Raw genomic sequence first — 19,961 nt, 5'->3', positions numbered from 1 at the left:
TAATTTAATGCAAATTACAGGAAGGTGTTCAATCAACGTTTTATCTAATACTTTTTTTTATTTTTAATAACATTTATTATTTTTAATAATTACCCGTGAGCTTATCTTTCTATTCTTCTTATTGATCTATTTACTTCATTTTAGTTTTAGTGTTTAAACTATTTAGTAAGTTTGTATGAAAAAAAAAGCGTTAGCCAATATCTCTACTTTATTTTAATTCCTGTTAGTTAATTAATATGTAATTGGAAAAACTGCTATGCAGAAAAATATTAGTATAGTAGAACTTTAAGGAATAATATATCCTTCAAATTCCTCAGTTAAAACCATGTCACACTTTATCACTTTTATCCAAGACTTAAACACATAACTTAAAATGAATTTAGCTGAACTTTCATTAAGCAAAGAAAGAAACAAAGCTTCCAATAAGCATTTTTTTTATATTATTCTAAAATTAGAGTCTAGTGTAGGATATATATTTTTTTTAATAATCTCACTAGTATATTAACCAAGTGGATTAAACCACTCTTTCGTTATAACTTAGCTCCACCGTCGAACTGTAATCGGCTTACACACGTACAATGTCAAAGACAGGGACATAACGTCGTTTCCATCAAATTTTCCTCGAGCGTTTTAAAATCCCTTCTTCCCAATGAACTGTTACTAAATTTGTGGATGCGATCCACGTTACTTCAATCCCATTACGCGAGACGGGAATTGATTTTGCTTACTCGAGAATTTTCCCGGGAGCCCCGAGGAGGACACTAAGCGCATATTCTTGTTTTTGAAGTTTCCGCGGGGTGGTTTGGTCTGGGTGGTTGCGATCCCGCGGGGGCGAAATCCTGCAGAGTCATCTTGCGGAATTGCCGCTGGGGGGTTGAAAAAGAAAAAAATGAGCCCGGGCCCTTTCTTTAATGTGTTTGTCAATGAATATCAATCACCATCTCCGGAAAGGCATTCTCGCAAAAAGATGCCCCGGCATTAAGCGGATTGATTGGTGGAGCGAAAATGCCCTCTGCCAACAATGGCCAGCGCCCGAGGGGGCTGGGCCAGGATTCGATTTTTCAATTTTTCATGCTCTCTTTTTTCATTTTCCGACTGGGGCTGGATTGCCTTTTAAGCGGCTCAAGATATTAAAATGTAATAACTCGATGGGCACTCAAATTTGAAAGGCCGTCGTGACGAATAAAGAGAGAAACGCTTAAATTATATAGCGATCTTGGCAATAAACCTTATTATTATTTCAATGGAAAAACTCATTTGATGCTAATACGACATTAGATTAGAGAGGGACAGAAAATAATAAGCGCCGAGAAAATGTATATTTTTTTATTAAAATATGAATTTAATGAAAGTAATTTTTCAATAATAACAATTTAAAAATATGTTTAAATGACAAAGATTAATTATTGTATTATTTTAACTATATATTTTTGATGGTATTTTTTAGTCTGTATTTTTGTAACATCTAATTTGGCTTTATAATTTGATTCAGGTTACAATATTTTGCTTTAGATTAGTCAATTTTTTTTAAATAAATAAAAATAATATTTTTTTATGACGTGAAGCACCACAATAATAAATAATTTTCAATATTTAACATGTAGCGCAATTTTAATTATTTATAACGATCTGTAAAGTTGGAAAAATCTAGGTAAACCTTATCTGTCATAATCTATCCGAATTATACTTATATAATAATTCCCAGACACAATAAAAATTGTAAGGCACAAACGTCCATATAGGATTCAAACCCAGATCGTTGAGGTTAATAGTCAGCGACTATATACCACTTTAGGCATTAAAAGCAATTCATAGCTATTGTTTCTGAAAATATATTTTTGTGTGCCGTTACTTTCAAGGAACGCACAGTGCAATTCTAGTTTAAAAAATACTAGATACAAGCATCAGTTATTAATTAGCAAAGTCAAGACCAAGCGTAATTATGTAGCGTTAGTTATTAAAGAGTTTTTAACAAAAACTGAATAAAAACGAAAAAAATAACTGCACTGTTATATAATAATGTAACGTGCGCTTAAAAGTGGATGCTTCACAAGAGAAAAAAATACTGTTGTATACTTTATATATCAGTATAGTTAAAAAAAATATATTCACATCTCATAAATCGTAAAAAATTGTAATTTAAGTAAAGCTTAAATTATAAATATAAATCTCATGGACATTTAGAATTAATTCTGACTTGATGGCTTAATGAATATTATGCTTTTATAAAAAGTAATGACAAATACACAGAAAGATCCGCGGTACTTTAAAAAACTGTCTGGAAAAATATAAGCAATCAGGGAGCCATTTATTTTATAACGACGGTTATATAAAGGTCAAGGTTTCAAAGCTTTACATATGGAGTGGCTTTCAAAGAAGTTTGTAATATAATAAGTTCAGAAATATTAAGTTTAAGCAAAATACACATTTATAGACAAATCCATTTTGAAGAAGCTCTTGTGGCATAATTAAATCTATCCTTAAAGTTTTGTTTTTATTAGTTTTTCTACTACTGGTGATGAATTTGTACGTCAAAGAGATAAATAATAATATTATTTCAATTTGGTGAAGCGTTATTGTCTGATTGTTAATGCACGTTATAGTAGTACATTTACTAGTGTATAACATATGTCATTAATGCATTGCTTCTTACCATAATTAGCAAAAATAGTTTATCTTAAAAGAAATGCGGGTTTTAAATTTGTTAGCTGCCTGTGCTTAAATATGTTTAATAAACGTATGCATGTGCTGTATGCGTTATAATTTTTGAAGTAATTTTAAAAAACGATTTACTCTTAGTAATTTAATATGATTACATGGCTGGACCAGAACTGACGATCGAAATGGAAACGTCTACTTTTTTCTGGACTTTTATGTCGATTCGGTGGATACAAGTTCATACTAAATTTTTGTATATTCCATGGGATACTTACGTATTGTCTGTAAAATAGGAGAAAAATTCTTCCTTGTCTCTTAAAAAATAATTATATTATTTAGATCAAAACAAGAATTCTGATTATTTCGTTACAGTATTAATTGCAATGTATGAGACGCAATTAAAAATGTTACCATATATACCAGTACATGAATAAGTCATTACTTAGAAGTATGAGCTCTGTGAAAGATTTTATTATTTTTAGCTGTTTTTCGCTATGCTTTTTGAATATTTCTCATATCTACAGAAATACTGAATGAAAATTTAAGGAAGTGATTTAATATGGCAGTGTACTAGCTTTTATACGATATGGAAATAGACCAATGGTCTTACTTTTTATCGACTCCTTGACCAATCTGAATAATTAAGGGCAAAACTCAAATCTCTATTTTAAGTTATTATATATCTTAATAATTTTTCAAGCAAATTTTCTTGGGTTATGGAAGTTAGTATTGGAATTTAAACGATTTTTTGTAAGTAAACATTTTTAATATATATTTTGTTGTTATAGTTTGTTTGGAAGCTACAACAACATTTTAACTAATTAAATAATTTTTTTTTTTGATAAATAAAGTGACGCATCTTTTTAAAACTATTATAGATAACTAGAATTGTGACAAAATTCAACATTTTGGATAGTTTAAAAGCATTATTATAACTACATAAATAAAGAGCTAATATCATAAACATTATTAAAATTATATTTTATATGCAACAAATACAAATCTAGATACTTTTTGGGCAAATATTTTACCTTCTACAAGCCTAATAAGTTGATGCATACCAAAGCACAAAAAAATATTTGCTAAGCGATTGCTTTAAAGTATGGAGGTATTTTAATCAATTTACCTCTTGTTTGCTTATCTCATACAGCGATAACAAAATGTTTGTCGATCCTTGATTGCTCTTATTAGTAGGTTTAATTTGTTAACTTTTATATCATGAATATAAATCAACAAAAAAAACATAAATTCATAGCACTAATTTATATCAAAGATCAAACATAGTTAAATTGTTAAAGGAAAGTTATAGGAAAAGTGAGACTATTTTAGTTTATGATATATTTTTGGCGATTTAATTACATGTAAAGTTTTCTAAAAAAACTTTGATTTTTCAAGCCTCATATTAAGAGCAGAAAATATGACAAACATATGCTTTTTATGTAAATAGTACTTGAAAGAAAAATACTAATACTGGAATGTGATTAATATTTTAGTCAAGATATTGATGAAATACAATGTGGAGAAGCTTATGTAATTATTTATACTTTTTTTATTATTTCGCTTTTATAATAAAATATTTTTTTTATTTATATATTATCAAAATATTGTAAAGTTTTAAAAGTAAAATTATTTAATTGTATTAATACATAAGAGTTTTAGCAAAACTTAAAAAAATCATGTTATTGTTGGGTTTTGTAAAAACATACATATTTAAAAGATTTTTTATAAATACTGATATTTAAAATAAAACAAAAATGAATAGTATATGTTGTTTATAAAGCTCTTTGAATATAACTGAAGTATATATATATATATATATATATATATATATATATATATATATATATATATATATATATATATATATATATATATATATATATATAATACATAAAAAATATTTCGCTTGTAAAACAGTCTTTTATTTATTCGAGTTTTAAATGAACGGATTTCAATTGCAGTCTACCTGTAACTCTTAAGTTATTTTAACACTGTATTGAAATAATGTAAATATATACTTCACTCCGAATATTATTTTAATTTTATTATATACGATATTTGGTTAAAAACATTATATTTGCGCAATTCAATTTAAAAATGTATTATTATACTAACGAAACACGGAACAGTTATTTTAATCGTATGTATATATATATATAGTGTATAGTAAAAGTCTCGCCATATTTATGATTAAATAAAATGGAATATCATATGATATTGAAGTGTCAAAATAGCGTTAAAGCTTTTTCATACGAATCTTGTTAATAGGAAATATCTGTTTTTGAAAACTAAATTTTAAATTCATAAGCTACAGATTTTAATTTATTATATAACTCACGGTTAAAATAAATCAGTCGTTTAAGTCCCAAATTTTCTTGACCATTTTGCATCCGTATGCAGATTTCAGCGCACGTGTTCAATTTCCTTTTGATAAAACTTTCCTACTAGTATGCAGCTCACGTTTACACATCCTCCGCATCATCTGCACATCAGTATCCTTGCGATTTCCCGCAAATTCATATCCTTCGCTGAAAGAAAAAACGTAGATGGATTTCATGGAAAGATCTCATACATCACAAATGCAAATATTCTTCGCGAATTACGTTGACTCATATTCATGTGCACACCTTCTGTCACTTGCTTTTCAACACGTGCTAGTAAAACTATTTTTATTGAAGTTATGTATAATATATAATAAACTGCATATACCAAATTTATCATATACATATTTAATACAATTCGCTCCACACAAATATTTGTTTTTTGAATAACTGTCAAATTATTCAATAGCTTAGTCACAATTAAAATTAAATTTTGTTTTGCATTTTTAAGCAAATTATCCATTTTTATTAAAATTCGAGTTAAGAGACACGGTACACGTGCGTTTGAAGTCTCGCGAGCGGTGCCCACGGACCTAGTAGCCATATCCGCATTCATACGCAACCAAACATTATCTATAAAAGCAACAAAGAACAACATCACATTGTTATATATGTATTTAAAAATAATATTGTGCCGTTTTATGACAATACATTTAATTTTATCAGCTATAAAAAAATACAATTTTAGTGTATGAATTCCTACCAAGCGTCATTTTAGCAAAAATGCATTATGAATCAATTCTAAAAATTTAATGTAAGAAGCCTCATAAGTAGAGATTTTTACAGATGTTCAAAAACGTAAGCAACTTATGAACATCTAAGGCGTATTCCTGACGTAAAAATAAACACATAAATAATGATTTTGAATGAAAAATTAATAGGCTTGAAAATTACTACACCTTTACCAAATATCACTTATTCTAAGAAAATTATTTGTTTGTACAAAGCTATTACAATCATTTGTTTATAAGTTGAAAAGTACGTAATTACTTAATAAAAAACGGTGCCAGATTTTTTTAACAATCAGTTTTTTTCGAGACAGTATGACATGATGGCTTATTATACAACCTATATATAATTATGTTATATTACTTTACTAAATAATGCACTTTCAGTACTGCGTAAAATTGAGCTAAAGTTGCTCAGGGAAGTATACTTAAGTCATTTCTCTTCATTTTATACATCAATGCTATTAATATTTAACACTAACACTCACAAAAGAGCCATTATAACAGGTTATTGCCGTCTTTAACTAATTGTAATTTAATTACAAAACAGAATTAAATCAGTGATTTAAAAAATATGAATTAAGCTAAAATATAAAGCTATATATTTTCCTTTCAAGTATATATAAACTTATCTTTAATATAAGATTAGACACAACTTATTATTATTGCAGCATAAGACACAAATATGATTTTTAAGAACTGACTTTTAATATAAACTTCAGTATTTTTCCCTACAAATTATTTATCTAAATAGTACTTTCATTTTAAAGAAAATTCTTTTTTTAATCTTACACTGTTCGATTTTTATTTATTTATTATTTTATTAACAATTGTAGTATTTATACTTCTCCTTAAATATGTTTAATTTTTGTTCAACTTTCTTAAAATGTTTTCTTATTATTTTAATATGCAATAGAGCACTTATAAATTTACAAAACCGCTACTCTGATATATACTAATTTGTGGTCGGCTACAAGCCCACCCCTTGCGGCTTCGCTTTGCTGACTAAAATAATTAAAATGTGCTTATGTGCGCTGATTAAAATATATAATTTATAAAACACACGAGCAATTTGTATTTAACGTAAACTCGGCGTATTTCTTACGATTTATTTTGGTCGTGATAGCGCACTATGTGTATTATATTCTAGGGCGGAGGACCTACCCTTAATTGACGAGGGTCGCAAACTCGTAAAGTTATATAATCTTTTCTTTTTTGTTTAAATACGCCGAAAGGGTTTATGCATTATACATAAAGAAAAACCTAGATGTAATAAATAAAAAATACAGACGTGACATAATTATTTTTAGTAACTATCATATAATATACTATAGTATCTGCGGTTTCGATACTGCTAAAAATAGAGTTTATAAAATTGTAAAAATACAACGAAACAAGAAAATATGGCATAGAAATATAAACGTTCAAAAAAATTGTATAAAAATTTTAAGAACACGTAAGAGTAATATAAATATTTACTAAGCGTTGAAAACATAACTACCAGCTTGAATTTGAATGCAGCTTTGAAAAGCATAGAAAACATTAATTGCCTCGTTTCACTATAAACATTTATATGAAAAAGTAGGTTTATGCATTTTACCATTTACATAATAAAAAAAAATATTTTTTTTAAGATAATTAAGAATTTTGCTGAATAAATAGCGCATTATGTAGTTATGCATATTGTACGTTTTATGGAAAAATGCGTTTTTTTAGTATTTATTTTTAATAAACTAGAAAAAGCTCTTTAGATAAGCAATGCTGTAAACCAATTGATTAAATATTGTATTTATTTTATATTAGTCTACTCCTGAACACAGTTGTAAAAAATTCTAAAAAAAAACACAATATCAGATATGACTTTCAAATTAATATTTAATTTATTCACGTTGATATTTATTGTTACTCTCTAATATACATAATAATTATATAATAGTACATAATTATCATATTTTAGATTAGCAATAAAATTAAGATAACTTTCTAAGAAGCTATAGATAAACAATAGTTTCTATATTAATGACCTTGAGTTTAATTTTTTTACACACTCACTAATTAGTTCTTGCGTAACTTGACGTTGTATCCTCAATTTTGTTTATGACTAAGTCATATTTATTTATAGATTTTTTAATACTTTATATAATAAAAAGGCAATTTTTTAACATCCACTTCATATTTTTTTTACTAACAATATATAAATCTTATTGATGACTAATAATTATTATATAAAGTATTTATTAGAACAAGTTGAATTGTTGATGTAAGAAATGGACCACATAACAGGTATTTAAACTTTTTTATTAAAAAAAAAAAATTTCACTGCATTTTTAATATATGTATGTACAATATATGCTTAGAATATTATAGATATTAACTTGTATTGATTTATATTAACATTATTACTACATTTTTAACGTAATTCATATTAAAGCATATGTAAAACAAAAATATTGTTTTCTTTGATTAATAATACAAGCATTTATAAAAGATGCATTTTTTGCAATGTACTTGTATTGTTTTTGTGTCATATACCCGTTGAAGTTTATGACTTAATAGCGTAATAACAAGATTCTCACGCCTTGTGTAAATTGGAAAAAATTTTTAAGCTTTTGTGACCTGCTGATTTATTTTCTCCATTGTATGATAAATATGCCTTCTATCTTTGTTTTGAGACATATTTATAGTAGTCCAATTTATGGATTAAATGGTGTTTCTATTGATAAACTTGACAGTGTTACAAACTGATACAATGCTTACGATTCGATACTTAAACAATTTATTACTGGCAATAAAAAGTGAATTCAGTGCAAAAATGATATTTAAAAAATAATGGTTAGAACAGAGTGAGTCAATAAAGATCATCGCAAAGGCTACTTCATTAAAATAAGGTTATGTTGTATAACTTATAGTTTTTTATGGGTATCATGTACTACAAACTACTGTATTAGTTTGGTTTAATAGCATTTAATAATCCGAATTTACTAAACCAAAAACTTTATGTTTTTTATGAACAAAAATACAATGGCTGTGATATTTTTAGTATCTACTATATAGTCCGATTACTCTAATTAGCACAAAACTAACTTAATTGAGTAAATTTGACAGATTTTCACACTTGAAAAATCACAATTAACTACATCAAAAATAAAAGATTATTAATTGAAATAGCACACAAAAAAATTAGACTTAGAAATACACAAATATAATATGTTACCCAGAGTTAGCTAGTAGTAAAAAAGCGAATGATATTTTGTAACGCAGCGAATAATTTTAGATAGTTTAAAATAGTGATATATTTACAACTACCCAAGCAGCTTTGGACTTTTTACCCTTTGAGGAGTACCGCCGTACATGTACGGCAGCCGATTTTTCACTGTTTAGAGGTACTCAAGATAGATATTTACTCCATATAATATAATTGTTATATATTTACATATGTATTTAATTTTAAAAAATTTAAACATTACAATTATAAAATATATTTTTTAAATTAAAATTTTTGTGAATAATTTCTATACAAAATAATACCAATAAATTAAAAAGTACAAAATAAATTAACAAGGGAAAAATATTTTAGAAATAAAATATATATAAATAAAAAAATCCACAGTATATATTACATATGTAAAAAAAACAAAATTTATAAAAGTGTTAAAATAAATTATAAACACATAAACATAGAAAAAAAATTAGCGAAATAAATAAAGCAATAAAAGTAATAAAATCACTGATTTTTTTATTATTATTTACTTGCAATATTAAATATTAATAAATAAATAACAACAGAAATAATTATGAAAATATACGTAAGATTAACTTACTCCCAGGTGTATGCTAGTAAATTAGCAAATATTTATAAATTAATTCATTACTGATAAAAAACTTTTCTTATATAAAAAATATATATTTTGATAATAAGGTGTTATTATATTATAATAAAATGTCAATGGTGAGTAATTTATGATGATTTTTATGATTATTTTAAAAAATTTCGATTTTCAAAAAAAAGTCTCAGTATTTAATTTAATTGCACCGCTCATACATTTATAAATAAAAATTTATTATAGTTGTCTACTTATTTATTTCTATGTATTTAGTCAATTAATTTTATGCCAAAATAGTATTTAAACGTTTCTCATTAATTTGTAACATATATACAATTCATATAATTTGATTGTGTGTTTACAAATTTTTCTATTTTTTTATAAATTTTTATATAATTATATGTACTTATATATTTTTTTAATTATTTATGCATTCTTTTTTATATATCTAATATTTCATCAAAATCAAATTCAAAACAGTTTATTTTGAATGGAATTATTTAGGCAAGTACTTCTTTTGTTTTTTTTTGTTAATAATGAAAAACATTTGAAGTCAAAGGTATTTATATTTTTTGCTTATTCTTCAAACTCTTTAGATATTTTTTTCTTATTTACACTTCGGATGTAAATTAGTAACTGAGCTGTGTGGCTTCCCGCTGCCCGAATTTGGCCCTTGGGGCCGTAGTTCTCATTTTCCCCAGACCTTTATCGAATAAAATTCTGTTTGCTACTAAATGGAATATAAGAGTTAATGTTTAAATTATCCATCGTTATATTGAAGTTAATTCGGTAATCGTTTGTTATAATTTTGAGCTTTTTCGATTAAATCTACATTAATTATTATAAATGCTAATTGAGCATAGTATAATTTATAATATTATAAGCATATTTTGTTGCAGATTGGCAGATCTGGTCCAGCCACAGTGGTGTTACGCGGAGTACCCATATCCTTATCGGGAAGATACCGATGTGAAGTATCAGCAGATGCTCCGTCGTTCCACACTGCGATGAAAACCAGCTATATGCACGTTGTCGGTAAGAAAGCTCTAATACATACATTTTTATATAATATAAATAACAACACAATAAATATTTTACTGAACCGTAAAACGTTCCGTATTAGTATCGAGATTCTTGAAAGGCGTGCATAAACGGATTCTGCGGGTCAGACGAAATTTCGCCTTAAAATCGTAAAATTTCACAAGATCCTTACGTATAAAACCCGCTTTATTGTGTATAATAATTTTATGTCGTGCATTTTACGACGTATATCTATATCCATTTTTATTTATGTCCTACATACATAATGTGTCTTATTATATATGAGAAGCTTGTTGAGATTCAATATTAGATCGTTGAGGTTTTATTTATTTCAGTAACGTAAAAAATGTATAGTGAGATGTTGGGTATTTTACTCTTTAATAAATAGCTTGTCACCATAAAAAGTTGGAGAGATCTGATAACAAACTTAAAAGAGTTGAAGATATAAATAACGCCCCTAAATCACTATCTTGTCTGAAATGGCGATGGCGATAATTTTGCCATTGTTGGAAATTCAACGTATTTTTAAATAAAGCACCCGAAAAGATGAATTAACTAAAAGGCGTTGACAGTATCTTTTAAAAGTATCATAAATATAGAGTTTGTTTGAATCATTTATTTAATAAAAAAAAAATATGGTTTAAATAAGCGTTTCTATAATATAATATTTACAATAAATAGTGCAAATTTTATATTTCAATATAAATTGTAGCTCATATATAAAATCATGTTGCTTAAAGGTGATGTTTTTCATGCCAGACTCATTTTAAAAATCGAATAATATTAGAAATAAATTTCATACTACAATTTCAGTGCGTATTTCATTAAACATGCTTTTTTAAGATAATGTTTTAGTTTTGCTTTATAACTTACTAACATACATGAAATTGCACAATAATTCACATTTTTTATTTATGTACATTCTATTTTATGTGTCTAAAAAAATGCAAGATTTAACTGTATGAGCCGTTGATTTTAAAAGTGGGGCAAGTCCGTATTATGTTATTGTTAAATATTTAATGGTTTGCATTTGAACCGATTTAAAAATATTAGTAAGCAATAATAGACTTATTTAATTTATTAACAGTCTTTTTCTATAAAAAAAATATATGCAATAATTAAATCCGCGTTATTTAAAAAAAAAACAACATACTTTTAATAGGGCACAATGGACTTAAAATGTTTTTATAAAAATGTTGATTTCCTGTTTTCAATAGAATAATTTATTTCTTTACTTTTCTATTTTATTTCAATATTTCATAGTTTTTCGAATATTATTTTATAGAAAAGAGAAAAAAATACAACATAACAAAATACCTAAAGGGTATTATTAATAATTGTTTTTAATAAAGGTGCAAATTTTTAAACTACTCATGATGTATAGGTGGCATATAAGGCAATAAATCTACAATACCTATCTATTTATCTTTAGTAATAGGCTTAGTTTTTCCATTTAAGAATGACAATATTATTTTGTCGAAAATTTTTGGCCTACCCCGTTTTAGCAATAAATCAATAGCTCTAAATTGTTTTAAATTACTTTCGATTGATGTTTTATAATACAATTTATACGGCGCATTTCTTAAAACTCGTATTCAGAAGATTTTCAGCAAGTTGACAGTTTCGCCATCAATATTTAAAAAAAAATTGTTTCTTCTCTTTGATAGTTTTAATTTAAAAAAAAATATAACAGGATTTTTTTTTTCTGTTTGTGTCTTAAGTTATGTTACCCATTCTTAGTAGCAAGTATTATTTTTATAATAATTTTTACTTACCGGTCTCACAGTTTTAATAATTATAAAGATCAATATTAATTTATTTTTTATATATTTTTTAGCCTTCTAAAACTATTAACTAACATTATTTTATTTTGAATGGAATTGCCTCACTTTTAAAATCAACAAAAAATTAATATCATTTACCAAAATAAATTATTAGTAAAAAATTCACACTGGGATTTATAGATATGATTGTGAATTGATTAAAAACAGAAATTATAAGTTAATTTCAAATTAAAAAAGAGTTATTCTTTTTTTTAACAAAATGGACTTGCCCCACTTTATAAACCAAAAGCTCATCTATCGATTTTACTGCATTGTAAACTGCACTGTAGATTTAGTAATAATCTACTGTTTTTTGTTTTACAATAAATACATTTTTAACACTGTCTTTTTCCGTGTTTTATAAAAAAATGTATTTTTTTAAAACGTTAATCATGAACAGAAAAATATATACATTTAAATTTGAGTACAATTTGCTGATTTATAACAATTTTATAGTTTATTAGAAGTTTAAAATATAAAATAATACTAATAGTAATAAGAATATAATATGATTATTAAAAAATCACAAAGTAAATCATAAAAATTACTAAGTAAAAAAATATTGCAATTACTAAATGTAAGACTATTTATCTAACTAAAAATCTAGGGCTATAAAAAATATTTGTTTTTCTTTAATGCAATTTATTTTTAGACATTTTATGTCAAATTTAAATTAAGATCTGGTCTTATCATAGTCATTGTTTCTGGATATTAGTAAGCTATAATACTCTCTCGTAATATGTTTATAATATTACTTATATAATGGCATTTTTTTTAAATTGTTTTGATGACTTAAAGATTCGAAAAAAGTAAATTAATGTTGTTACTCCACACTCAGCAAATGTATGTTATTAATATTTTACAAAATTTCGCAATTTTTGTCAAATATTGGTTTCATGGTTGCAATTGCAGCAAGCTATTTTGACCCCAGTTTCACAATAAGCTTAATGAATTTTAGCTAAAGATTTAGATGTATATCCTGGTATCTTAAGCTCATTCTTTAATAATTGCAGTTACTGTGTTCACTTTTAAGAGGTGAAGAGTTTTCTGCGTGTGGTAAAAGTTACTCCTTAATTATTTTTTTTTGTATTTTCCATTTAATATAATAATCATTCACGTTTTCGTCACTAATTTGCAATTGGTTTAAAACCGTTTTAATTAGTTATGAGTGCTGTGATAATAAGTCAGTATTTTTTTAATATAAATATTATTAGTATATAAAATTAAGAGAAACGGCCTGAGAAAACTAGCCTGCGGAAACCTAGCTGAAATTTTACGTAATTTTTGTATCGATTGATTTTTCTTTATGTCTTTGTCTCAATGTACCGGTCTTAATTTATTTTTTTATATTAAGATGATACATTTTTAATATTATAATTCATAATATATTTTTACTCGAGTATTTATATCTTCTTTTTAGATTACGGTAAAGTTTTTTCGTTGTTTGTTTCCTGGATAAACGTTATTACGTTAGTCGCATAAAACGAATTATTTTTTCTATATAAAATCACACTAAGCTTTTCAATAAATTTCAATCCTCAAATACTAATTACAATTTAAAATTAAATATATTTACTTATTATGTATATTACAATAAAGTACAAGATTTATTTAATAAACATATTTAAAGGTTATTTGATACATATTTAAAATGTATTGATTATGTAATTATTATAAATGATTACCATTCGGTATCCTATATTAATCATCAATACTTATCGGTATCCAATACCGGATTGAACAACATCTTTAACCGTATCCAAGATCGAAGATAATGTCCGAGGCCTTTGGCGTCGTTAAGTGTACGATCGATATCCAAAACTGGGTTACACAAGTATGTGTGCGTTTCAGGACCCTCCAGGGAATAAATATTGTAATCGCAGTGCGTTAATATACTCCAGCGGGCTAGGGTTAGGTTGGATATAAGGATATAACCCATCGTGTTTGTCTTTCTCGTTATGTTCGTTTTCTTATTTGGATTCTTGAACGGTGAAGGCCTGCATACGTGATTTGCCTGAGAAAAGGATTCTGCATGGATGCTGCAACGAGACGTTAATGCCTCAAACATTGTTGAACATCCGTTAGCTATTTCATGCTTATAAACTAAAAGCTCAGATATTCTTACAATCCTTGCACTTAAAATAGATAATCTATAAAACAATTATCTATATCTTATATTTTATGTTTTAGAATCAACAATGCAAATCAAATTCGAAAACTCTATCAAGGATATTTTGGTTTAATGTAGCGCCTTGTTATATATTTTTTGTTTAATCTGACGAAAATTATGGAGTCATGGTTAGAAATTATTTATTTACCGTTCATTTTAGAATCAAGATAAGAAAGGCGAACAGTATTAAGATTATAAATTATTATCTGACGATGCTAACGATTCCCGCATTACAGGAGAGAAAGATTGATGAATGAACCTCTGCGAATTTTCAACGATATTCAACCCTTAAAATCTTTTAAAACTATTTTTTTATCACCACAGCTCGCTTCAGTGGCACAATAAAAAAATGTTTATCGACACGTTTAGTGCTAAAAGCGAAAGTGGCCGCATTTTCAGAGATCATCAATCACACGGTCTATTTCGACGAAAATAACGAAACACACCCAAAGAGTAAAATACTTTTCTATATAGTTTTTTTTTTCAATTGGTCAGGAAATGTAGTAATATTTTTATTTAAAAAATTGCACTTTTGAAAAAATGGAGAAGCGCAAAATTGACCATAAAGCGGTCGTTTATGTGTTCGCATACGAAAATTTGCAATGAGTGTTATGGTTATGGTTATTCGGGGGCGATGTGTAATTGAGCCAACAACACGCACGATAATGTTCGATGGTGTTTACACGTGAATTTTAACGACTGCATTATGAAAACGTATTAATTAGCAATGGCAGAAAGCAATGGTGATTAAGGTTTAAAAATTAAACGATATTGCACGTATGTACACATTTGTGGGGGTCAATAATATTTGAGCATAATCAGCACTTCCCAAGTTTTTTAGACCACCAACCGAAAATTCGTGTGATACATTTTTGCAGACTATCAAAATAACTAGAGGATAGTCATTATTTACTTATCTTTATTTATAAAATAAATTAAAAACTGTTTTAAATGCTCTGCTCTAAACATTGCGACATAAAATTGATACTCTCTTTGAGGGATTGTTTCTGTGGGTTATCAATTTTAGACTAAGAAAATAGTATTTCTGTAAAACCCTGTGCTTATTATAGTTTTATCAAATAAAAAATTCATTAACATCCATAAATAAATTTAAGCATAATGAGTTAAAAATGGTTGTGTATAATATTTCAATTAAATAAACTAGTAGCTTTTTTTCATTCATGATCTTGTCAAATAAATTAAATTTTGTAGATGTTCATTTTATTGACTTTTGCTAAGATTTTAAAAATTACCAATACATATAAAAATCTGCACTCAAATTTAAAATAAAATCTCTTATAATTGCAATTACAACATAATCTAGCGCTACCCGTAAAATATAACTTACTTCCTAAGTTTTTATTTTGACTTTCTCCATCTCTCAGATTCAAGGGACGAATTTTAATTAATCAAGGCTGGAAAATTACCTATAAGATAATCTTACAATCCTTGCACGCTGTAAACGTATGCCTGATTTAATTTATCATTGGTCCATAAACGCTAATCTATAAAAGATGAACCCAATCTAACATTTTATATTTTATAACCAAAAATTAAGCTCACTTGAAACAGTAAAAACTGTTTATTATTAAGCTATGTCATTTATTTATATTAATTACATAACTATTTTATTTTATGCGTTTCACGAATTCACGCCCTAAAAATACCTTTGAAGCTTTAAGGCTTTGCCGAATTAAAGATAATTGATATTTTTTAATTTACTAAGCGCTTATTAAACAATTTCGTATATGTATATATTACATAGTGAATATGCCACCAGAGACGCAATATTTTAAGGATGGTATTTAGGGGGCGCAGACCCTCAGCAACGCAGCATCGCGAGCGTCTCCCCGCAGAGGGGCTGCATTATGTAAGGGCGTTGATGTTTGCAATAAACGTTTGAATTTTTAAATAAACAGAGCATACTGGTAAAATAGTATGTAAAATTTTTGTTTGATTTATATGGACATACAATCAAATAAATTTAAAATATTTTAGTTAATAATCAAATAATTATCATATATGCTCAACAACCTCTTATCTGATGGTTTCAAGTCTGTAGTGTAGCATCTAGAATCAGGTCGTTAGGGTTTCGTTAACAGTATGGTCCACTTTGATTATCCGATACCCAGGTGGAGTATGTTTGGTAACATGACCCAGTAATATGGCGGTGGTGCGGTACCTAGTTGTGCCCGTGGGCCAAACTTTAGTGCCACCAAACGCAACGTACATAGCACACAGGGCACACCTACACGATAGTTAAGTGGGAGATGTCGCGGCTTTGGCATAGCTACTGCTAGAGCACCAGGGTTCGATCCCCAGGGCTTCCTATCCTTAATTGAGTTGACCATGTTTCCTCGTGTGGCCATTATGAACCCTGCAGATTGTTATTTAACGTGTTCGCTTCCAACACGCTCGATATCCATGTGTATTGTGCTGTGTGGGTATTGTATTATAATTTTATGAAAAGCGATAGGAAAATTCCTCAAAAGCGACGTTTATATTCATGGTAAAAATATGGAAAATTAATTTGTAAAATAAAGGAATTCAATATGTTCAGAATTTTTTATACATTATATTTAATTGTGAAATCTCTTTATTTATTGAAAAGCATTTTTTTTATAAATGCTTTTTAAATAATAGTTTTGGACACTTATTTTCATTATTTATATTATATAATTAAAACTATCAGAACATTCATTTATGATGTTCAATGTCATTAGGAACAGTCTGTTCATAATGACATTGCCATAAGCAGAAACAAATAGGCAAATTTTTCCTTTGCAAAAAATAAATGGATTATTAAATTTGTACTTATCTGGATTATGAATTACACGAACAATTTAATCACACACTAATCGCAGCGTTACTAATCAAGTAAAAATTTGCTTCCATTTTAATTAACCTTCTATCTTTATTTTATAAAAAACCGTATTTCTCTCGTATGTATAAATTTAATAGTGGTTTCCATAAATATGCATTTAAGACTTTATTCTACATACCATAAATTAAATTGTTTTGTGTAATTAATGTATATGGCGGTTATAAACTTTATTACCGCATATAATAATTAAGGCTGATTTATTTTATGTATAGTTTTTCCTTGTTTATTTAGCTCTTGTATATTTGCACGTAATATAAATGTACATAATATTTTTTAAGTATCTTAGGATTAGAAACATTTTTATTAATAATATTAAACAATATGTGATAGGTTTGAGTCACTGATTTTTAATTGTCTTTATACGATTCTCAGTTTTATTATTATATTGGCGCGTCTGAATGATAATTTTAAATAATAATAATAAGCTAACTTTAATTTATATTATTCATAACTGCAAAAGTTATAAAAGAATATATTTAATACAAATTTATTTATGAATTTTATTCAACCTGTGCAAACAGCTGATTGATTTAATCTTGAGAAAATAGCGAATTATGTAAGATTAGAATATTCTTAAGTGATTACTATATTTTTTCTTTATACTCGATACTTAATTGGAAAACTCTTAATTTTAACTTTGATTAAAGAAAATATAATATTAATTGATATTATTCGTTAGTGATTATTTTTTTTTTAATATATGCATATTAAAACCAGATTATACAGCTTGTAAGTTAGCAAAGGCTTAATCAAATAATTGTCTATAAAGCAGTTTCAAACTTTAACTATGAGAATATGTCTTAATAATACTTAATTTAATCCATATTTTCTGATAATTGCAATAAAAACACATCAAATAAAATAATATTTTTTAATGAAGTATAATTTGTATATAAATATATTTTTTTATGTATTAGTAATTTACATCTTATTGCAAAATTTGCTAGATATTTACTAATTCAAAAATATTTTTAAATGTGGGCTTGAAAATATTTATACTTTGTTGAGTTTTCTCTTGATATTCTAGACAAGTTATATTATATTTAATAAAGTGTTATCCTAAAAGAAAGCCTATTTTAGTTAACATAGAATGCAATAAACATACATGTATAATCCCCTTATAAGCAATAAAATATGTTATTGTAAAAATATATAAAAAAATAATAATCGCTGGCATGTTTGATAGTTAAAGCTTTATCATACTAGTCAAGAGAGCTTACAAGTGTTTCAGTGCAGACCATACGTGACAATAGATGGATAAATCACAAAAGCCATTCGGAATATTTTAAAATATGAAGTATTATTAAATATTGTATTCACATAATTTTGAAGATACAATAAAAATACAAGTGCTATTGTGTTTCGCTCCTAATGCAATGCAATATTAATATTCTTAATAAAAACGGATGGGAACATAAACAAAGCCATTTTAAATATTTAATAAAAAATATATTCCTTAGTTAAAATTTGACACAACCGCGGAAATTTTTTTCAAAGAATAATTCACGAAGCACACGATATAAATTATTAAATATCAGTCACATTGACAAGAGATAACGAATGTTTTAGGGTATATCCTCAAAACGTATTGTGTTATCGCTATACTTTTGTGATTGGTCGTTCCGAAAAAAAAACAACGGGTATCAAAACGGACCTCAAAACCTAATACGGATGGACTATGGATTTAAAAATTGGAACGTGGGCAACCAAGAATCACTTCCCATCAGATATTTTGTCGGAGGACTTTACTTCAGTTACCTTAGGACTTTTTCTCAGACACTTCTTTTGGCATCCACGCTCAAACATTCATTTCGGAGTGCAAAGCATCATATCGTGATGAAATCTCTAGCTTGGATTACAACCAAGAAGAAGCTGACTTAACTTCAGAATAGTGAAGTTAAGTCAGCTTAGAAAACGACTTCATAAACCACCGCAGCTTACAGATGCACGTTCCAATTGTTGTGTAAAATATTAAATATTTAGATCCAAACTTTGTCTTAACAAAATAAACTGTACTGTGACCAGAAAAATATGATTGCAATAATTAACTATAATATGTATTTAGATAACAAAACAGTAAAAAGTACGGACATAGCAGAAAGTGGGTGATTATAAAATACATACACAGCACCTAGATAATAACATTCGCTCAGAACAACAGCCCTACAACATTATCAAGAACTTCAACCAGAGCTCTTTAGCTTGAAATGACCGAATTTCTTAAACTCGAAACAAAAAAAACATTGATAGATGAAGAAGAGCAAAAAAAAGCAACTGATTCTCTCTTCACGTCACACTTGTCCAGTTCAAGGTCTAAAATTCAACAACAATCTGTCTATACATAAATAATTTTTTTTTTTAAATATGATATTGCCATGTTAAGCAAATATCCCACTGGACGCCTCTTCATATATATATATATATATATATATATATATATATATATATATAT

General features: G+C 26.8%; 1 protein-coding gene across 3 annotated transcripts in view; it reads left to right on the top strand.

The window, feature by feature from the left end:
* The window catches only part of LOC148228054 (uncharacterized), an 86,553-nt gene that overhangs the window by 47,014 nt on the left and 19,578 nt on the right, over positions 1-19,961 (top strand). For all 3 annotated transcript variants that reach the window (XM_088201004.1, XM_088201002.1, XM_088201003.1), the window contains one exon: positions 10,491-10,626. In XM_088201004.1, the coding sequence (XP_088057130.1) occupies positions 10,491-10,626 (136 nt within the window). The remainder of the gene's footprint in view (positions 1-10,490; positions 10,627-19,961) is intronic.

Source organism: Plectrocnemia conspersa, unplaced genomic scaffold, assembly GCF_051122295.1.
Source record: "Plectrocnemia conspersa isolate PC_06_02 unplaced genomic scaffold, ASM5112229v1 ptg000012l, whole genome shotgun sequence".
NCBI lineage: Eukaryota > Metazoa > Arthropoda > Insecta > Trichoptera > Polycentropodidae > Plectrocnemia > Plectrocnemia conspersa.
The sequence above is the reverse complement of the archived record's forward strand: the minus strand, read 5'-3'. Positions and strand labels throughout refer to the sequence as shown.